We start from the raw sequence: 22,757 nt of genomic DNA, 5'->3' as shown, positions 1-22,757 counted from the left end.
ATGTGAGATGTTGCCAGGCTCTGCAACTCCACATTTCCAAGGGTCTCAGCCAGGTGAGGCACTCTAGTCTGGAGCATCCCAACCTGTTTGGGATGGAGGGAAGAAGACGATGTCCAGCACTTACTTCATGGCCTTTTTCCTCCACATTTTGTTTTCTGCCCTGTACCAGTACAACCAGTCTCAATCCTGGTCAGAGCGATTCCCTCCAGTCTGGGCACACCACAGGAAAGTTCCCAGCTCTACCGAAAGAACATCCACTGTTTTCCAGAAGTGTCCTCGCTCCTCTGCCACGGGAGCCTGGCCAACCCTGCCTTCAGTACAACCGCTGGCAGCAGCTGAGCTGACCCCCAAATTGCTGTTCTTTTGTTGCAAGGAGAGGCTGTAAGTGAAATGCTCCGCAAAAAGGAAGCACCGCTCCTTTGGATGCCCACCTGGTTTTTATTTCACTGGGGAGGGGTTACTTGTCACAGGGCACTCGCTTTGAAGGAACAGCCCACTCCAAAGCAGCCAGGGAAGTGCTTTCTGAACCACGAAACAATGAGGCTCGCTAAATCTCTAGCAGCAATAATTGCTTCTAAAAGGCTGATGTATTTAGTCTGCTCGTGTTTAGCAAACATGCTTGCTTTGCCCTTTGAAGATAATGCTGCGTGCAGCGCAGTGTAGTAGGGAAAAAAGAGGAAAAAATGGCCTGTAGTTTTCAGCATGTTTAACGAGCAGTGGCTGACAGGAGCAATAGCATTTGACAATGCTGGTGTCCCCCTGTTAAACACGAGTGATTGGGTTTCCCCACCCTTCCCGGTGCTTGAGCTGTGGGCAGGATGTCCTCCGGGGCTTGGACAAGCTGGGAGCACCGTGCCTGAGGCTCAGGCTGGTGGAGGGCAGCAGCAGCCCGCAACGGTGATGCTGGTGTCTCTGCGAGTGCGGGGCACCCCTGAAGTCCCCTGGCTGGGGACATCTGCAAGCCACGCCTCAGTGTGGCTATGATGGCAGCAACCAGCGTCTCCTTGCAGGGTGGCTTTGACCCTTCGCTAGAGACTGTTAGCGGGTGCGCGGGGCCGGGAGGAGGGATGCTCCGGGGACACCGCCTGCGCAGGACCTATCCAGGAGGGCGGGGACGGGTTGGGACCCTGCAGAGGAGGGAGCCAGCGCTGGAGTCAGGGGCCAAGCTTCTGGCCAACCCTCTCCCGATACAGTCTTAATCCCTCCCCGTGGGTCCTGATCCCCCCTGTTCGTATGGCAGCCAGTTTAGTTGCATTTCCCTGTAGATCGCGATAAGATAAAAGCATGGCCATGTTTTACAATAAGGGACGCGGGTTTAGAGGATGACAGGTTATACGAGGAAGGGATGCAGGTTTCCAGCTGCGCACTCTTGCCGCCACGGCTGGCTTTGATGAGGGCTGTGATTGATGCTGCGTTTGGAGCAGGCAGCCATCAGCCAGCGACGCGCTGACCTTTCCCTGACGGGCTGAGCGGCTCTAATGATCTTGATAGGGCTGGCGATTTGTATATTGGGTTTGATGTACGAGGCTTGACACGGCATGGAGAAATGGGACTGGGGTATGACTGACAGCCCTGTCCCATTAAGGATGGTGAGGCACAGGCTGTTTTCCAGTGATTTCTTTCGGTGGGAATGTTTTGTCGAATTATATTGCAGCAGAGAAGTTTTAACTGTTAAGTATCTTTCTTTATATAGCTTCCAAGCAGTTAAAAAAAGATGAGAATGAAGTAACTTGCAGGCCAGAAGGCTTATCACTAAAAAGGCTGTTCAAATTATACACTTAATTAATATTTAGTGAATTATTTTTACCCTGACTGTAATGTTCAGGCTCCTTAGGCAGATAAAACAATGCAGCAGCCTGCGTCCAGGGTTGTTTTTTTTTTGTCATTCAGCTGTATAAAATTTCAAACCCTTGACTTCTTGCAGGCAACATTAAAACCTTTTAATTTCCATGAGTTGAGCTGTGTATAAATCACACCCTGGTTGGCACATCTCATGGGTGCTTGTGGCAAGAGTAATGAATTTCATGGTTTGTTATGAGCTACTGAAACCAACACAAACACAGAAAGCCTGTTGTAATCTCAGCACATCATTCGAGGAAGCAATTTATTCCTAAGTATGAACAAATGTCAAGCCACGATAACTAATTGTTATTACTAATTAAAACAAAGGGAAGAATAGCAAACATCTCTTGTCATTTGTGTACAGTGCTAGGCTGTCTTGGGGACACTGGAGCTCCATCCAGCTTCAGGCAGTGGGACAGCCAGGCTGCAAACCTCGCCGTAGCCTACGACACGTTGAGCCGCTCTGTGCACTCCAGGCAGGGCATGGGGCTGTGATCCTAAGAGGGCTGGGGCAGGGGAAGCACCCACGCCTAAATCGAGATGTCACTTTTCATAATTTTATTGTTTTTTTTAATTTAAAATCAAGGTTAGCTGGACTGTGGAAGTCTTGTAATGGGTGGAGTTTGGGGTGGACCAAAACAATGCACGCCAGTCCATTTGTTCGCACTGGCTGGCTTTATATCATCCAGGCCTACTTCGTGCTCTCAGATATGAATTAAAAACCTATTTTGGCACCTTTCTTCCCACTGAGCAGTTAGGAGGCTGTGGGTAGCCCAGCATCAGGACCCAGGCACGTTCCTGACTGCAGCCGATCTCCCTGCATTTGTGAATACCCTGGGAAATTCAATAGCCTTGAAGGCATCATGAAAGCCCATTTCTGTTCACAGCCAACGTGCATGATTTCCTCCCAGATGAGTGCCACAGGGGCATCAGGTGGATCCAAACACGTGCTGGAGTTACCACCCTGCATTTAACGCAGTTTGGGAACAAGCGGTAAATAGGTCTATTCTGTTAGTCGGGGAAGAGTGAGCAGCCATGTCTCTCCTGGGTGGGAGCAGACACACGGCTGTTTAAACCATCGGTGGTTTCTGAGGAGCTTGGACGGAGGTTTGTGCAGTCCCGGGACCTGCCGGCAGCTCCTGGCTTGGAGCTGGGGCTCGCACGGTGCCTGGCCAGGGTGAGGGGCACGCCAAAATCCCACCGGCAGCCAGAGAAGATGTGCAGTCTGGTTTAGGGAGGTAAAAGCCAGACTTGTGTCACTTTGCCAGGACTCTGGGCTGGCCCAAGACTCACCTCTGAGCACGGAGATAGTTGAGCCCCGTGCCCCGGTCCTGGGGGATGCTTTTCGTGGGGGACGGGTGGGTGGTGCATGGCTGGTGCAGAGGGGAGCTTGGTGAGCAAAGGCAAGAAATCCTCAAGGCACAATCACTGACCCGAAACACCCTATTAGACAGGTTTGAAGCCAAAAAATAAAATAGAAATCATCTAACGTGACAGCGACCCTGACAGCGTCAGGCAGCGAGAAGGGTGGCAGCAAGGGAGTCCTGAGCTGCTGCCAAGGCACATGTTAATGCAGACTTGCAGGGTTCGTTGGTTATCCTGAAATACGTCTTCTATTTTGTGTAAATGGAAAATTAATTTGTTGCTGATCAAAGGTTTAGATCTTTGGAAAACGTACCACCAGATAAGCTGAAGATTTATGCGTTTCCTTCGTAACATATTTTCAATGAACACTTTATTGTTCATGGAAAGGCCCCAAGAAAAATATGTCATTAAAAAAATAACTGTGTTGAGTTTATTTAGCTTAAATTACAATACAGTGCTTTAATGAGGCTTTTGTAGACATTATTAAAGGACACTATTAAAAAGTCTTCAGATGAGAATGCTATCAGGCTAGCAAAGGGGAGAAAACCACGTGAGCATCCAGATTGTTGTTCACATTTGGTTACAAATTTGATTTCAACATACAAAAGTAAAAAACATAGCAGTGCCGAGTTAAAGCCGGAGGCTATGAAAAGCCTTATTGTTGTTAAGCTCCCTAAAGCTTCTTGCGTTGAGGTGATTGAAAAAAAAAAGAGAGAGAAATAGATACAGTGATTGATTGAAACGCCGTCTGCGACATGCTCCACGTGCCGCACCGGAGCGTGCGGTGCCGGTCTGCGAGCTGGCAGCGCGTGGAGGCGTGGGGGCAGTTGGTGAGTGAGGGTCCTTTTGGGGTGCTTTCTGGTGGGAGGGACGGGGTGCAGCGATGCTGGGGAGCGGCAGCACAGCATGCTGGGTCCTCCCGTGGTGTCACCCCTGCTTCCGTGTGGTTTGGTGCTCCCAGAGGACGTGGATGGCACAGGGTGTGCTCACAGACGCTGCCCGGCTCTGCCTGTGCGCCGGAGGATGCCGGCAAGGGTCAGGCCTGTCTCACTGGGTAAATTGGTAGGAAATACAGAAAATGGTCTCTGAAATCAGCCGCAGTGCGTATGGGCTGTACCTCCCCTTCTGTGTCAGCTGCTGCTGGGCTTGATGGTGTTTTAAAAAATAAATTCCTCCTTGTAGACCGACAGCACGGATCCTTACCCACAGCTCTGCCGAAAATGAATCAAACGCAGCAGCAGTGACAGCAGGAGGAGAGGGTCTGTCTCGCGTGGTCTTGTGCAGCAGCCGCGTGAAGGTACAAATGGCAGCCCTGAGGAAAAGCAGAGGAGGCCAAGTTTTTGGGATTAATGATCTGCATCTGATGTTGGTTTGTCTGCCCCTCCCTCCATTTCATTTTTCTTTGAGATAAGATATCCCTGCTTCTGGCATTGAGAGGCATGGGGAGGCTCTGCTGCCTTGCTTAAAAAGAATAAACTAAAAAGAAAAAAAGACGAAAAAAGAGAGCTCAACCTCATTTGAAGTCCTGACCTGTATTTCATGACTCAAGTTCTCCAAGGAGCTTTCCCCATACCTTTGGCACATCCCTATGTGTCTCCTGAAGAGCCAGGCTTTTGGCTGGGAGGAGTGGGGCCGGACTCTGCCGTGTAGGGTCTTCTCCCTTCCCTGCTCGCCGCTAACAGCTTTTTGCAATCACCTTGCCTTTCCCCTCCGGCGTTTGCAAAGCTGTGCCCTCTCCAGCCTCTCGTTCTGCTGCATATCACTGCCCCGTGGCCGTGGGAGCGCAGCTCAGGCTGTCCCCCAGCTCGGGGACCGCGCTGGGCACAGCCCGTCCTGGCACCGGCGTGGGAGCGCTGGCTCGGCAAGTGAAGATTTCTCTGCAAATTACAGGGGTGAGCGTGGGAACGGAGGGGAAAAAAACCACTCTGAGTATCCAATTCTGCATTTCTGTGGGTAGAAAGAGCGATGGGAAAGTAATTTGTTATTGTGCCTGTTGCTGTGAGCCAGGATGGGCTTGGTGATGGGGGGGACCTGCCATCCCACCGATCCCGGACAGGCTCGTGGTGCACACGGTGCAGGGGACAGCCTTCGTCCCCATGGGCATCGTTTCGGGGCAGAGGAGGCTGGAGCATCTGTGACATCCCAAGGTAGCTGTGCTGTACACTGCCCTGGCAAGCTGCGGCACAGGATGCTCACTAAATAATTCAGAAAGGCAACTTGATCTGACATTCGTCAGGTTAGTAGCCTGGTGACCTTGAGGACGCCAGTCTGCTGTCGCTGTGTGTGGCCATGCCGTGTAGCTCTTTGTCATCGGGAGAGTCAACAGTGTCACGTGGAGCCCTATTGATTGACAGCCGATTGATACACCAAGGTGATAAAATACAACATTTATGAAATGCGGGCTCTTACAATGATTTGTTAAATTAGCTGTAGGGATGAGTTTGTGCAAATGGCAGAAAGTTTAAAGTTGATTGGGTTTGGGTCTTTGTCTTTAAAACTAGCAGCAAAGGGCAGAAAGATGTACCTACATTTACAAGCAGAGTTGTCCATCTCACACCTCTGCACCTAAGCGGGGGCTTCCTACTCTTGATCTTTCTTTATTTCAGTAGCTAGGGTTTTACTTCTGGTCGTTTGCTTCATTGCTGGCAGTTGTCAGCATCCATCCTTGTAATGGTGCAAGTCCTTCATGTGACCTTTGGTAATGTGCTTCACCGGCTCAGTATTCTCCCTGCTGCTTAATGAAACATCCGTTTCACCTGCGTAACATGCAGAACCCATCAAGAAATCTTGTGTGCCTTCTGGAGTTATTCCAACACATGACCTTTTCACAAGCCTTGCAGTTGGTAACAGTAATATGGGGCAATTGCCAACGAGCCGGCAGCTTTCAAAGCAGGAAGGCTCATTTCCACTTTCCTAAGACAGTTGTGTGTCCAAACATGGCAGCTTCTAATCTGATTTCTTGTCTCAGAAGAGCCTGTTCATTGGATTTTGTGGATATTTAGGTTTGTAAGTATTGGAACAAGACGTCTGCCAGGAGCGATGACTATTATACATGCTGTTTGGAGACACAAAGCTCTTCTGCTCATAGCTAGCCATGCAACTGAGATGTTATAAGCGTTGGTCTTACTGATCTTTTACATCAGCTCATGACTCTCGCTCCCATTTTACCTTTGTGGATCAACTTATACTTAAAAGTTTGCAATTTCTGGTGTGATCCCGTTCTTGGGGATGATCCAGTTGGCCAAGACAGCCAAGCAGAACTCACCTTTGCGGTAGGATGCTTGGTTGCATGGGGATGGCACCGCCATCCACCCTGCGGTGGGATCATGTCAGGCTGGCACTGGGTGATCGAAGCTGCTGTAGATGGAGTTACACTGAGCACGTCGTACAAGAAGTGGGGTTGGACACTCGGGCTCGTGCCCTGCCAACCTTTCCCCCAAGCACAGGGCCGGCTGGCAGTCCTGCTCAAGTGGCACTTGGAGCACTAATAGACACTGTTCTCCCAAGTGTTTACAGCTAAAGGGCCTTTGCTCCTTGAAAGTTAATGCTGATAAAGTCAGGCATTTTACTCGTGTTCGGTGAAAATTAGTGCCTACAGGACCTGCCGTGTGGAGCGGTACGTATTCTTTGTGCCGGTTGTAGCCCCTAGTCACTGCTGTGTGCTTTTAGCAATACATTTCCAGGGAAGATTGTTACAGTAAACATGGATAATTTCTGCTCTACAGCATTTCTGCTCAACATTATTATTTTATAAGCAGGCTTCTTTATTTGCTTTTGCCCAATTCAGTTTTGTCTCATTTCCTTTGTATTGTAATTAACATGTTCTGAATTTAAGAGGGAGAATACATCATCTTGGGGCCATGGCATGTTAACCATAGAGAGGCGAGCTGACAGCCTGCCCGCAATGCCGATGCAAGCTGGAAGGGGGAAAATGTGCCGGTTTAGGAAGCTGAAGGGTCAGGGGAACTTTGTCGTACGAATTCTGTTGCTCTGTGTAGTCAGAGGAGTTGGAGGGGACCCTCCTTGGCACTGTGGCCATCCCCAGCAGAAGGGGAGGTGATACTGCTCCTTCCTCCATGAACAGAAGGTCCGACCCGGCTGGACGCAGCAACAGGGTCAGTGCTCAACTCTTGGACTTGCAGCTGCAGATCTAATTAAAAAAAAAAAAGAGGGAAAATAAATAATAATAAAAAAAAGGAGCTGTAAATGCTCACATATTTCATCAACAGCCCTGAATATTTTCTTTTGTCTGAAGTTGTCTGAGCCAGATGAGGTCTCTGCACGTTCTTGGTCTGTCCTGCTTGGCAGGGGTAAGTTCAGGCAGCTCCAAGGGGGAGCTGAGCTGGTTTGTCCCAGCTGAAGATCTCACCCTGGAGATTTTGAGTGTAATTCCATATAATGAAACCTAATTTATGAGCCTTAATAATAATAATTGAAGGCATTTGAGACTGCAGAAAGACTCGCAGCTGTAGTTTCTGCATCCTTCTGTGTTCTGTAAACATAGCTAATACTGCCAAAATCAAGGACTCTGAAATCCTGAGCCAGGCCCCGAAAGTCAGGAGTGTGCTACGAAAGCACTACCTGTTGGGCAAGTTTTATTTGCTTTCTGTGTTTTTCTGAGCCCGTAGAAACTAGGATTTTGAATTTCACACACTTTTTGCAAATGCAAAAGCTAAGAAGCACGCTCTCCTCCAGCTGACTTGCAGCAGAGATTCATTTGTGACCACCTAATTCCCAAGCAACCGGCTTTAAGAGCAGCAGATGAGATTTGGCAGTGTAGCTCCTTCTCTGCGTTTTCTTTTCTTTTCCGAGGGGAGGGAAACACGGGGAAAGGAGGCTTCGGCATCCCCGCTGGGGTGGCACGTTCCTGGGGCTCGCAGTACTCACCTGAGATACACATAAAAGGCGCGAATCGTGCATCTCTCAGGGCCGTATGAAAGAAAAACGTATTAAAATACGCGATAAGCAAAATGCCACGCTAATAACTTGTGTTTCCCAGAATGTTTAGCCCTGCTGGTGCACAAACACGCTGTGTCTAAAAGCCAGTGGGGAATCATAGCAAATGACTGCAGAAAATAATTAAGAGGGCATTGAAAGCCAGGAGAAAAATGATACGTTGCTCAGAGCCAGCAGATCATTGCTTTAATAGCCTGCGTACCTAAGAAGTGGTGCCTTAAGTCTGACAGCAAGTTGAGATTCGGTCAGCATCAAATAAGATGATAGTTGGGAGAGGATAATTAGTGTCTTCACACCATTCAATTTGGGCTGCTGGTGCGGAGCCAACTCTTTGAAACGCGCGCATGCGAGCCAGCGAGAAGTGTTTTTTTCTCTCCCTTTCCCTAAGCAGCCTACAGGATTTATTGATTTCTAAGAGCGGGCTGATTTCCATGTAAATAAACGGGAGGGTGGCCGGGCCGCGGTGCGCGGTCCGGATGCGGTGACTTTGGCTTGCTGACATCATTGCTCATTAGCATGCAGGAGAGGAGAGCAATGCAACAGCAGAGCCCCGCGCCGCTCCCGCGCCGGCAATTATTCTCCACGGGCTGCATCTCTCCTTGTTAATGCCTTGCGCTCGGAGAGCAAATTGGACATCCTCTTGCCACCTCGAAGGGTCATTTAGTGAAAGGCAGGTTGAGGGGGGAGCTGCTGGATTCATTTGGATTGGGAGCGGAGAGGGGGGCACCCTCCGGAGCTGGATTTCAGCGCGAGGCAATTTAAGCGAAAGCTTAAGACGCGGGGCAGGAATGTCACGTTTTTCCACGGCAGGTTTCCTGCGGAGACGCGCCGCGGTCTGTGCGTGCCTCCTCTGAAAGGCTCCGACAAAAGCCCGTCTGGCGGCAGCCCCTGGCTGCGTGTGTCGGGGTGGTGGGCTGCGCCGGGAGAGCGCGGGATGCTTTATGGCACTGCGGTGCTTGGGCTGGTCCTGGGAGCAGCCCACCAGCCAAAAGGCAACTGGCACAACTAGGACGGCTGAGCAACCCGCTGGATTTTTTCCATCTGCGCTGTCGCTGCCGTTGTCAGTGGGAACAGGTAAGAAACTGCCTTTTGCCAGCAACTTCAAAGTTGTCGTAGATTTTTAGGAGGGATAGAAAGTAGCGAGGAGGAGGAGGAATAAGCAGCGTTCTGTGGACGCACGTAGCTGCGTGCTAACTTTGCTCAATGTGCTGTTGGTGGTGATCTACAAGGGGGCTGCGCTTTTTTCCCAGCCTTTGCGGTTCTTGTTGTTTATGGATGTAAAAGGTTAATTGTTAAATTGCATTTCTGCAGCTGCAGGAAGTCAGGGAGAAACACTGATGCCACCGTAATGGGTTTTTCATTTTAAAAATAGTCAGGAAGGCTCAGCTGGCTCTAAATAGGAATAAGTATTGAAAAAATCCCCATCTCTCAGTGTTAGTTTTATTGCTCTGGTAAACGCAGCTTCTGGAAGCCGGGGTCCTCTGGCCATTTTCTGAGCAGACTGCGTGCAGGCTGGTGTTGTGGATGAGGACATTACTGTTCCGCTGTTTATTGTGGTGGTTTTGCCTTCCCAAGCCTAAAGAGTTTTAAAGTAATAATCTTTCTACGTCCTTCTTTTTCATGCGAGAATGCCTAACTATAAACCCACCCAGAACTGCAACCTGGGGTTTATGTTTTTCAGTACAATCTTTTCAAGTCAAATTTCCTTTTTTTCTTGTTCCTTGAAGGAACATTTTAAGCAGATGTGACACAGACGTGACCTGTGACCGTAGAAAGATTTTAATCCAGTTACTCTTTGTTTTGTAGTCATGATTCCTTGGCAGTGCTAAACACTGATTGAATCTTTTCAAGCCGGTGAGGATTAGCGCTGGACAGAATAATGCCAAAATAATTATTCGCACCAGATGCAGTGTCATCCTTTCCGTTTTAGCGCTCTTATCTTGTAACTTATCTGACTTATTTTTATTCAGTGATTATTTCACCTACTGTGGGAGCACTTGCATGTCTCACATCACTGCATTGTATTTATAAGGGTGCTGGCTTGAGTCTGCAATAAAGATTTATAAAATAAAGCTATCTGCAGCTAACAAGATTATATTTTGCTTTGTATTTTAATCTTCTCCTGTTGCGTGTTTTCTACCAGCCAGATTCAGCTTAACAAAATGACCCAGCCTTGCGCACTTACTGTTGGCAGACTTGCTCGGGCTTAGCCGGCACGTACACAGATCAGGCTGGCAGTGATTGCTTTCACAAGCGGGTTGGTATTGGCTGTCTCAGGGGACACCATCTAAGCCTTAACTTTTGAAATAATTACAATTTTCAGCCTAGTTCATCCTGCTTCTGAGCATTTTGCCCATCAGCCAGGTTTTTTCCTTTAGGATGTATGGCCTGGGAGATGCTCGAATTGCAGCGTGTTTACTGCTTCCCGTGGTTTCTGCTTGTCATGCTGCAAATGCAAACTGGTGAAATCTGTTAAAATAGCACTTACAGCCCTGGGGCATATCGCCATGAACCCGCTTAGCTTAGCTGGTGGAGGGATGGGCTGGAAGCCTGGAACAGGGTGGGGGAAAGAGAGGGGCAGGAAGATGAATACTGCCTGTGAAGAGACCAGGGTTATACAAACTTGAGAAGACCGTGAGGACCCGCATGCTGAATGGATACAGGCTTCTTCGTGGAGAGCTGGTTTTGAATCCTGAGATAGAGCTTAAATCTTGCTAGAACTGCAGGCTGGGAGGCAATTTTCTTGCTTCAGTCAAGCAGCAGAAAGAAACCCCCTGCGATACAGCTCTGCATCTTGTTAGGCTGAGAAGCCACCGAATGGTGTAATTAAAAATCTGACAAGATAAGCCATGGGGTAGGACAGGGGCTTTGCAGCACAGGCACACGTTGGCTCTTGGGTGGGGAGTGCTGCTGGACTCAGCCCAGGGCCAGTTTGGCGAGGGTCCTGCTGCTGCCTGCTCCCTCCGCTGCCTCCCTTGCTCCATCTCTGCCAGCCAGGGTCCCCGCTGGACTCTCAGCGGCTTGGGGTTGTCCTGCCACAGGGGACACCAAACTCCTCTCTGGTGTCCACAGCTCCTGGGTCTGCCCATCCCATGGCTCCCCCTGCCTTCCAAAATCATGAGATTGGCTTTAGCGTTGTTTGCCCACGAGCTTCGGTGTTGTTATTGCTGTTATTGAGCCTGTTCTTCTCTTCAATTTGGAAACAAGTGGTTTGCATTTCTTCTCCGTGACTGGGGAAAAATATGTGATTGTTGTCGTTTCTGTATGCTAAGAGCTGGACCTTAAAGAGGGGGGAAAAAAACTCCCTAACATAAATATGTTGAGATAAGTGGTAAGCCTGTGAGCTGGCAGGCTGCCTCCATCGTCTTGGAAGTGACAGAGCAGCCTGTTGGACACCTTTTCTCCCGGTAGCACGGCTCGGCAACAGGCTGGGGCTCACAGCACCTTATTTTTCCTCTTGTCTTTCTCCCCCTTGCTTGGTCTGCAGCTCACACGGGTATAGCACTTTGCCCACCTCTGTCTAACCTCTATTATGAAAAAAAAAAAATTGCGTCTTCTGCAAAACATCTTGAGAGCTCCAAATAGAGTTCTTCTGAGATCTGCTGAGTTATTAATATAGCTTAATTTAAACATCTCATCTTTATGCATCAGAATTTTTCATGGTTTGTGTCAGGGGTTGCAGCTCACGGGAGCAGCCTGGCAGTGTGGTTCAGGTCAGGAGGGTGTTTATGCACCCTGGGGCTCTTACCCAGCTCACAAGGAGAAACTGCAGCCCAAGGAGGGACCTGTATTCACTGCAGAGCGCTGGGGTGCACCTGGGCTCCCCAAAATCACCCGTGATGCACCCCAGCTCCCCTGGTGTGATTTAGCCACAGGTTGGAAAGGTTGATCATGTTTTAATTCATCCTGCAGTGATGCTGAGAGGTCTGGCAACAGTTTTGGGCTGTGGTCCTGGTTCCTTGTTTGCTTAAGAGGGCACCAAGACAGCCCAGATGAGGGATTTGGGTTTTTGTACATTGTGTCATGTTTTGTCCTAATTTCTTGGTCTCATCTGGGAGGAGCACAGCCTTGTGCGCTGGTGGTTGTTGTCTGCCACGTGATGCCTAGGACCACAGACAGCAAAACTGGAAGCAGCCTGGAGGCTGCCCCAGGCTGTGCTGCAGCGAAGCAGTGGTTCGGGGACAGGGCGGTGGGGACCCACAGGCAGATGTTCCACCCGCTTCTTGAATTGGTGGTCCTGATTCACCGTGAAGGCAGACCAACTGGAAAATCCTCAGAGACTGCTTTTGCTCATATTTGGCTGCAGCTGGCAATTTTTTTGTCTTCTTTTTCTTAATTAAGCAAGAATAACTCTTGCAATGGTAAAGAGAGTCTTAAAATTAGTCTACAGCCTGAGACTGAGCATGGACACCTTCAGCCAGAGAGGAGAATTTTTCCAGGAGTGGAAATGGGGTTTGTAATAAAAGCTTCAACACCACTCTAGATACCTTTGCAATTGCTGCTTCTGGCACTGTGGAGGTCAGAGAGTATTAAAAATAAAGCAACACTGAAAACCTGACTTGCTTCAAGGAAATCAAGCGGGTAAAGAAGAGAAGATAGGTGGGGAAGATGGAGAAGAGTCTGACTGGCACCTCTTCCATCCTCTCAATGTTTCCCCACCTACTGCAGATCTTTCTGGAGATGCGCAGCTACACGTGCTCCCCTATGGCCACTGAAACTGGGGGGAGTTGCATCTACAGGAGCAGTTGGATCCAGCGGTTGCTGGATTATTTCGCTCTTCCTTAGCTTCTTGGCATTACTGTGCTACCTGCTCTGTTGCTACCACCTGATGTTGATCTTTTAAGCCAATTGTTCCTACAGCATCTTGGGTCAAGTGAGCATTGTCCTCCCTTGGCTATCCTTGCAGGCCACCAAGGGCACCTTGTCCTCAGGCTTTGAGTTGCTGCTATTGTAAATGCCCGTGTCTAATTCACCTCCTTTAGCCTCCTGCACCCAGTGTGGCAGATAAAAGCTTTCGCTAAGCTTCCTTTTCAACGCAGGTAGCGCAGGGTCTTTGCAATTCATTCCCGCTGATAGGTTTTTTTCCGGCTGAAGTGACTCTGGAAGAGCTGTGAAGTTGCAGAAATGTTTTGTCCAGAGAGATGCTGCTTTGTCACTGAGGTCCATGGGACCTGGGGCCGTGGACAGCAGCCAGCTGGGCTACTGGGAGCATTTGGTTCAAAATACGATGTTAGAGAAGTTGGAGATGGAGGCAGAGCTTCAGCTCCAGCTATCTGCTTTGAGCACAAAAGCTTGGGGCTCCTCTGACGAAGCTGATGTTCAGGGAGTCGATGGGGAAGCCACAGCTGGGTGCTACCTGTGGGTACTCCTGCACCTCAGCTTCCCTGTTCGTGAAATGGGAGAGTGGTGCCCGTACTGGAGAAGAGCCGCCAGGCTCTCCCTGTGGCAGCAAAGGACTATGTTAATTTTTCAGTTCAGATAAATGTTTGCCTTGCCTGTGGGGTCTGGAGAAATGGGTCTGTGTAGCTGAAGCTCACTCAGGGTGGGAAGATGCCTCATTAGCTCTCAAATGAGGGGAGGAGATAACAGGCAGGGATATTAAGATGCCCTTGTTAAGAGGCTCAGGGGTCACATAAGCTGCCCCAAATCCTCAGCCTCTCCCGTTTCCAAGAAGTCTTGTGATTTACTGACTGGTGACTGACCCAAAAGCCTCATTGCAATCAGAGTGATGGCACGATGCTGGGAAAAAAATCAGGCTGCTGTGTATATCTTAAGCCGGGCGGGAAGGGAATTGCCCCTTTGCTTTTACACATCCCATCCGAGCCGAGCAGACAATTGCTTTTTGAGGGATTCCCAATCATGTATGTTAATGTGTGCACAAATGCATGCAAATCCTTTATTACGGAACGCAGCAGAGGCATCGCACGGCCTGGTGCGGGCCGTGGCATTCCTGCTCCTCGCATTGTCTGGAGACGGAGCTGCTCCCTGATACAGCCCATTTGTTTCCATCCCAGAAGAAACAAGTGAGAAGCAGAGATAAGCAGCGGCGGGGTAGGAGGGAGCGATAAGGGCTGTTTGCCGAGTTCCTTCTTTGTCCGAGAGGAATTTTAACATTTCTGCCACGATTTTAGACTCTGCCTTCATTCTTGGTGCTGCCAGGAGGGGTTGGGATCTTGTGCTGCCCTTTCTTAAAATAGCTGCGTTGCCCAGCCCGGGCAGGCTTCGTTTTGGTGCTGTTTGCTGCGTTAGGTCCTGTGTGCCCACCCAGCCAAGCTGGCAGCCGCGGCTGGAAGAGAAGATCCCTGCGGCCAGGAGCTTTTCCTGCAGGCAGGGGTCTGCTGCCCTCGCAGCCCCAGGGGAGTCCGGTCCTGCGTGCACTGCCCCAGACCCCACCACGCGCAGGCTGTTCGCTGGGAGAGGCCAGCTTGGCCGGCTCCTTTGCTGGAGCTACAGACCCACTTTGCAAGGACCCGCTTTGCCTTGGCTTCAAGCCGCCCCCAGTCCCTCTTCCCTGGCTTTTTAGCTCTGCTTGTGCTTTCTCAGTTTGGAGCCATTGCTCGTTTTTCACAGCAGGGAGACCTCGTCTCTCTTCAGAAAGCTGGGGGCACGCTCGCGGCCCTCTCCAGAGCCTCTTGCGGAGTACTAGTGTTTTCAGCGTGATTTAACTTATTGTTGGTGCCATTGCTATGATGAAAGGGCTGCAGGAGGCTCCTGCGATGGCAGAGGCTGTGCTTTGCTAACAGCGGCGTACAACAAGAGATTGGCTCGTCCCAGAGACCTCACAGGTCAGTCAGGATCACGTTGAGCTGTACGTAGGTGGACCTGGGCTGGAAGCGTGCTTCTGCATCCCAAGCGAGAAGGACTCGGGAGCCAGGTTCTCTGCTTGATGTGTTGGGCCCTGTTTGCTTCAGATTCCTGTTGTGTGCCTATTCGCGTCCATAGAGAGAAGAGGGCTGGTGTGGGGTGGTGGATCCAGTTTGCACTGTCCCCCTGCACCAGCGGATGGGTGGAGATGTAACCAGGGATGGGGGTTAGAGCCTCCTCTGAGGAGAGGACCAGCTGCCGTGCCAAGAGCACCACGTAAAAGCAGCCATTGCAAAATAAAATACATCCATCTTGTAACTTCATCACATGAAGCGCTGGCCTTGAGTAGAACAAATTTTTCAGTCTGTTTTCGAGCCGTTGCTGCTTTGTACCATGTGAAGTCAATTCAAGGCAGGCTCCTTTCCAGCTAAATCTGACACCAGGAAATGTTCTTTTTCTCCCCATTTGCTTCCCGCTGTCCTGGCCCCGCTGCAGGGCAGCTCCATGCACAGCTCTGTGCCGAGCAACCCTGCTGGGTGCTCCCCAGCCCGTACCTCCCACAGCAGCATGGCTGCTGGCTGGCTCCTTCTCTTCTTTCCTCCCTGTCCACAAGCTATAACTGCTTAACAGCTCCTTTATTTACCCTCCGTGCCTGAAGCTGGTTGTGCTGTCAGCTCTCCTTGCTTCGTTGGGAAACACAAGATCACCGGGTTTCTCCTCGCCAGCCTTCAGCTCCTGGAGTCAAGCGATGCTCCAGGATGTCCCCAGCTTTTAGCAACAGCACCAAAATATCTCCAACCTGTGTCCTCCTCGATGCTGGAGACGTCTCTTAATCACCAGGGCAGGTACTTCCCTGAGACGAGCTTGCAGACCCTTTTCTGGGATGAGAGCAAGACGGAAAGGCTCGGGAATGAAGACGGGATTTCCAGAGAGTGATTAGCATTAGTTCCTTCTTGCTTAAAAAAACCCCAAACCTGCCTGCGCTCTTCTCAAGTTGCGTGGGGCTCATTGGCTGCATAGGCAGCAGAAGTCGTTGTTGATGAAGCTTTGGTGGTGGTTAGGTGAGGCTTGTGTCTGGCCAGAGCCAAGCTAATGGATTTCCCTTTGCAGGATGTGCCACTCCACCTGGGCCGTGGCACCCTTTATACGGTAAGGTATGCGGCACGCCGATGCACTGAGCATCCCCAGGCTCCGCCGCTCTTCCCGTGTTAATGCCTAACGAGCCATTGCTGGCGGGAGCAGCCGGCTGCCGGCCGTGGCCCCGCTCCTCTCCAACAGCCACCAGCTCTCCGCCGTAGCATCGGCATCCACGGCACGTTGTCACTCCGGTCATCGTGTGCGCGGTCGAGCGCTGGCACGTGCATCGTCTCACATCATGCCGCTCTGCTTTGAGTGTGGTGGGGGGATACTGCTTTTTCAATTTCATCTCACATTTGAAATGTACATTTTTATATTAAGTTATTACTATGGGGAATTATTTTTAATTATAGCGAGCTGGTAGATGATAAAATAAAGTTGAGTAAGTGAGACCTATGCAAAGAAGTCATGGAAACCATATCATAGGAGTGGAAAGACACTCCTAGGACACAGTATTGTTCCCATGAAACAACATATCCTAATGTAAAGAAAATAATTGTAATTAAAGCTGTTAATCTTCTTCTTTTAATGAGGGGAAAGGAAGAGAACTGAATATCTCAGGGGCAAGATCTTGAAGTTTGTACAGTTTACCCAGGGAGGTGCAGAAACGCCATGGCTGGAGATGCTCAGTTTTTAATGGTGCAAATTTTTTACAGAGCCCGTTGGCCTGGCCTGGGGACATCACTGATGAGTAGACAGGCTACCTGTGTCCTTTTCATCCTTTGCTTTTCTGACCAGGAGAAGCCACCCACTGGCAGTACCCGCTTGCCTGGGACGGGGCAGGAGTGAGGGTGGGTATAAATCAGCTTCCCAACCCAGTCCTCGCCCTCCTGACTCTACGTGGTGTGAGCTGCAGGATGGCGGTCACGTGGAGCGACCGGTGGGGTCTAATTGATCATACATCTCACTTACTAACTCTTCAACACCGTTATTTAAGGTCCTCACGATGGCCTGATTTATCTCATTTATTAAAAGCCAAGACCTCTGACGCTCTCCTGCCGTCCTCCGTCTCCTGGAGGGGATGTGTCTAGAGCGGGGAGGAGGGCAGAAACGTGCGGGCCGCCTTTTTCCCCGTCGCAGCATTCATGCTCCAAGGCGTTGCTGCTGTCTGAGCGTGGACTGTTGGGTTTGTCTCCCTTTGAAGCTTGTGATTGATATCCTGAAAATTAAAATTTGTCTAAGAAGTCCTAAACTCCGTTAGAATAACTCGCCAATGCCGAATCCGGGGCTCTGGAGCTATAATTATTCCTAGCATCTTGTTGCATATTGAGCTGCTTCTAATCATATCGTGAAACGAGACAGAAATGGCAAAGAAACCAGCGGCTTTGCTGAGGCAGACCACCCTTCCACGGTAGCTGATTAATTAAAGTATTCACATGAAATGGTGCCTTGATTATTTTTTAAGGTAACAGCCGGAGGCGAGGCCGAGACTCTCCGACTGGACGCAAACCAGACGCCGGGGGTGCGTGGGGGTCGCTGTGTGGTTTAGATCTGATGAAAGGCAGGAAATGGGAAAATCTGGCAAATCTCCCTGGCTTGACTTAACGGAGCCTCTTGACTTTTGCTAGAGTGCATTTTTTGTGCTGTAATGGCCAAGTGGAAATTTAGACTCGGATCTGGATCTGAGCACTGGTATGCTTAGCTGGCTTGTACGCAATGGTGAAAAAGAAGGAAAGGTGTTTGAAAATTACAGCTCCCGATGTTTAACTGTTGCTGCCCTCTGAATTTCTTTGCTTTATGTTATAGCGGAGAAACCTGCAATGGCAACGGTAACTTTTCCCTTGCCTTTTGTGTGGTACCTTATTGTTTCTGAGATGTCTCCCTTCTGCTACCCAAGTGAAACCATATCTCATTCCTCAAAAGTCAGTGGCGTTTAATTAGCACAAATTAATTCAGAATCCTGCGTGGTTACTTGAAAATAGATACCATTGACCCATATTGTGGAAGAACATTGCATTTTCAGAAATACAAACCAATTTATTAGCATTCCCCTTAACCTTTTTTTATGGGGCTGGGGGATGTTTTCAGCCAGATTAGTCCTTTACTCTTACCGCTGGCGAAGGGGTGTGATGTCCTAGCAGCCCTGCAGATAAATGCTCAAGTTCAAGCCTGTGAAGAAAATCTCCCGCGGACCACCAGCTGCAGGAACATACTCTTAAAAGAGATGCTAAGAAGTGATATTTGCAGTGAATTAAGCTGATGGCTGTTAAATTGCAACCGGTGGGCTGTTCTTTCAGTTCTTGTGCTTTTCCCCCTCCTGTCCGGCTCTCAGGCAGCGTGCGAGCTGGTGTGCCGCTGAGCCGTGGCGCGTGCCGTCGAGCCGGGCGGTTAAGATGCCGTTGTAGTGTGACTGTGTTTTTTGTAACCTCCCTTAATTTAATTTAGCTTTATATGTTCAGACTATAATCAATTTTTATGCTACTTTAATAAGCAAATTTATGCTATCAGCATGCTAAAGGGACTTGTCATTCACAGCTTCCCAGTCAATCCACCATTTTCTGTATTAGCCAAGTGCTCAGCTGTCCTAAATTTGATAACTGCTCTGCAATTACCGGCTGGCATGCTGATCCGCACCAGGCGGGCGTGTGGCCCTTGCCTGTGCTGGCCCCTGGAAATACTCCTCGCGGTGCAGTAAAGGGACAGGCAATTACATCTCCCCAAACACTGGGCAGTCTGACTCAGCTTGACTGCCAAGTGTTGTTACAGCAAATATGGACTTTTATTTCCTCCTTGTAAGAGAGACAAATCCTGCATTAGAAAATGCCTGAGCGTAAAAAAAAGGGTTGAGTTTAGCATCTTCAGGCCAGCCGCTGGCAGGAATCGCTTTGCTTTCTTATTTAAAGTGCAACTCACTGGGGCATCCCCTCTTTTTCCTCTCTCCTCACCTTGCAGGAAGATTTGCCTTCACTGTAAGTGCTCCCAGGAAGAGCACATCGTAACGGTTATGCCTCTGGAGATGGAGAAGACCGTCACGAAGCTCATGTTTGACTTCCAGAGGAACTCGACTTCTGACGACGACTCGGGCTGTGCCTTGGAAGAGTACGCGTGGGTCCCCCCCGGCCTGAAGCCTGAGCAGGTAACGATGACACCATCGAGTTACCAGAAATAAATTGTTTTAATCTGCTCTTTGGAAATAGTTGCCCTGATTTTTCTTCTAGGGGTGCAAGCACTTGTTGCATGTGGCTGTTTCTGGGTGCACTATAGAGACTTGCAGAGACAGGCCCGGTCTGAATGCACAAATGAAACAAAATAGAGATGCGATCCTTGCAGGACTTGCGGTTTTCTGCGTCTGTAGATGTAATTGGTAATTGAGAGGGGGGGAAACAAAATACTTCCAGGATGGGGTTTGTTGTGGTTGTGCAAGGGAACAGATACAGATATCTACTACTGTTTCATGGGAAAAAAGTGGTGGGGCTGCGGTGTGCCCAGGGGACTCAGTGCTCATGTTCTGCCCCCCTGGACCACTCCGCTCTGCGGTAAGTCCAGGGCAGACAGTCAGAGCTGGTAGACAACGCTAAAAAATGGGCCAAAGTCTTTGGGGTTGGGTTCAAGCATGATGTTTGTGCTTTACTGGAAAGAATTGCTTGAATGAAGTTCAAGTCTCTCGGTACAGAATTGAACGGGATGGATTAGACCTCAGCATGCCGTCTGTGCGGAGCACGCATTGATTTCTGCTCCTTGCAGTTTACATGATTCGTTTGGTTTTTATGCTGATCTTTTATGTGTTCAACTCAGAACTTAATTTGCAGAGAAGATTGCAAAATGAGCTTAGCCTTGACAATTGCTATGGCAATCATTTTAAACCATGTAAGGAGGCTGGGAGAGGGTAGAAAGCTTTCATTCTTACTGTTGTAGTTGCTGTCCTTAAATATTGTGTTTTCCTGAGCTTTTATTCAGAAGGGCTCAGGCATTTCCTGAAATATTTTGGCACCACCCGTAGGCTGTAAATATTATCTGTCTGATTAGAAAAAATCCAGTTGTTTGGCGTTTTTTTTCCTTCGTCTTGTCTTTACAAGCCTGGCTCAGCACTTGCCTAAAAGTCTGCAGCACCGCGTGTTTCACTTGGTGCCATCCAACTGTGCAAATCAGGCAGCAGCCTTGTTTTCTGTCACCTTCCTTATATCAGAGGGTCCCTTTGTGCCTCTCAGGAGGTACAAGACATGGTGTATGGAGAGATGCAGATGGTTCTGAAGTAGCTCTGCTGGTCCTGCATGCTGCAGGGACGCAAACCAGTTGAGTTTTGGGAGTCCCGTTGGAGAATCATACCCAAGCTGGTGCCACCTACTCTCAGCACCGCCTTCTGTCCAGGCATGTCGGTGGCTTCTGGAGCCCAAGCTGGCCCATGTCCCTGTAGCTTTGGGTGGAAATACAGGTATTTAGTGACAGGTGGCACCTGACCGAGTAGTCATGGTCTCTGATGACTGCAGCATGGCACGGACAGCAGTTGAAACCCACTTCCAGCACAGTGGTGACATATTCCAGAAGATCTGGATGCTTCTTTGATCCCTCAGGTGCTTTTTAAGAAATAGGGTGCTGTCAGGGAGTTTGGGATGCTCAGGAGAAAAAAAAAGTCCATTAGCTCTAGCAGTAGGTGCTGACGTCTCAGGCATTACTCAGGTTAATGTATTTTTAGGTTCTTCTAGCATCTGTTTCTTGCAGAGGTCACGGTGCTCCTCAATACGAACACCAGCTTTCTAATTACGCTCCTCTGTCTGCGTGGCTGGGTCTTTTAGCAGATTTGCCACTTCAGACCTGTCTCTAATCACCATGGAGATGAAAAGCGGCTGTAAGCAGAGCCTAAGAGAGGCACTGAAATCCTTCCAGCATAGCTCATCCGCCAGCCCTTTCGGGACCTTTCACGCATCAGATGAGCCTCTCAGGAGACAAAAGCAAGGTGTGACTTCTCTGGGCTGTGAAAGAGCCACCATGCAGGGCTGGGGGTTGTCCCTGGGTGAAGAACAGCACCCTGAATTTCGCCAGGAGTTACCCCGTGCCCGGGGTGCCGCAGGGCTGGGAGGTGCCCCGGGGTGCAGGAGGGTGCCGTTTGCCTCCCGCGGGAGTAGGAGGTACCTCTGCAGCAACTTGCTGGAGCCGTGCAAGGCTGCAGACAGACATGTGGCGTTCTGGTCGATGAGTCAGGTGTGTGTACGTGATGTGGAGCCTCTGGAAGGCTGATGTCTGCCGTGGAGCAGCTGGTGGGCTCTGCTCTGGCTGAGGACATTGCCATCAGGCTGGGCTGAAAATACAGGTTTGCAGGCAGTGAATTTTTTTTTGCTTTCCGCTGTTTCACTGTCGTATTTCTTTGACATGAAACAGATGAAATGAAACAACTTTTTCTGCAATATTCTTCTTTATTAAAATCTCTACGCAGCGTATGAGCTGGGGAGCTAAGTGGTCCCCTGAAAGACTGATGCAGTTTTCTTATTATACTTGGACGACAGCCTTCCTACCTCGCTATTCTTGGGAGACAGCGTTCACGTCTCACTCAACGCAGCAATTTACAGGATTTCAGGGGTGAGAAGTTGGCCAACAAACATGACATCGGTTTTCGGCAGTTACCGTAGGTCATTTCAGAATTTGGAGAGTCCCTTCAATCTGTAGCTTAAAATATTAAGTATCATCTAAAGGGGAATCAGCCCGAATCTACAAGGTCTCACTGGATTCCTGAACACTAATTCAGGCATCAGCTGCTCTGTGGTACATGTCAACTATGTGAAAATCATGTTAGTTACTTAATGCCCACTACTTGAAGAAAAAAAAAGCATTGGTCCAGTGTTTACAGATAATGAGCCAGACATTGCACTCAAGAGCAGAGCTGAATTCCTTATATTATGGCTCATCAGTGTGCAGGACTACAAAGTGGTCTACTACTATGCAGCATCATAAATATTATATGTTTCTGAATAGGTTTATAACACAGGGATGAAGATGGTAATATAAAAAAATGTTATAATAGCACTGCATAAGGTATGGTAAAAATTCATCTGGAAAACTGGCTAAAATTTATGACATCTCTGCTCAAGAAAGAGGGGTATAAACTGGAGAGAGACTGGAAATGTTACTTCATTGAGGAGCCTAGAAGAGCTTGGTTTGTTCAGCCTAGCAAATCGAAGGGTTATGATCGCTCCCTATGCATTACAGGAGGAAGAGCAGTTATTCAAGCTCCAACTTTGGCACAAGAACATAGATATAAACTGGCTCCAAATGCATTCAGGCAGGAAATTGGAAGAGGTTTCAAACCATCAGAGGTGTAAGGCTCAGCGGCAACCTGCCAACAGGGAGAGCAACGGGTAAAAACCCAAGACTGAGCTCCATAAATTACAATGTGATTAGAAAATGTGGTTTCTTGTAATAGCAGTCAGCTACGCAGGATGGCCAAGAGGCTCCTGTGGGCTCTAATCCCGCTTGGACTGGACCTCGATGAGAAGTTGTCTTCTGTCAGAAGAGGGACTTCTTTTCTGGAAGATATGGATGCAGATGGGAATGGAAGAGGTGGCTGTATGGGAGGCAAGGCAGAAGCTCAGGATGTGGGCTTTGAGAAATACTCTTTTTTCCTGCCTGCCATTCAATGGTCAGATAAAGAAATGAGTGTGAAAGCCTTGAAATGGGCAGACACCAACAGAAACGTGTCCTCAGCAAAGCAAAATCCCAGA

General features: G+C 49.3%; 1 protein-coding gene across 1 annotated transcript in view; it reads left to right on the top strand.

Moving 5' to 3' along the window:
- PRICKLE2 (prickle planar cell polarity protein 2) overlaps window positions 1-22,757 on the top strand; it is a gene marked incomplete at both ends in the record, with an annotated part of 110,196 nt that overhangs the window by 56,704 nt on the left and 30,735 nt on the right. The window contains one exon of the mRNA XM_082321456.1: window positions 18,997-19,180. Coding sequence (XP_082177582.1) covers window positions 18,997-19,180 — 184 coding nt within the window. The remainder of the gene's footprint in view (window positions 1-18,996; window positions 19,181-22,757) is intronic.

The sequence above is a fragment of the Platalea leucorodia genome, assembly GCF_965183815.1.
Source record: "Platalea leucorodia genome assembly, chromosome: 9".
Lineage (NCBI taxonomy): Eukaryota > Metazoa > Chordata > Aves > Pelecaniformes > Threskiornithidae > Platalea > Platalea leucorodia.
The sequence above is the reverse complement of the archived record's forward strand: the minus strand, read 5'-3'. Positions and strand labels throughout refer to the sequence as shown.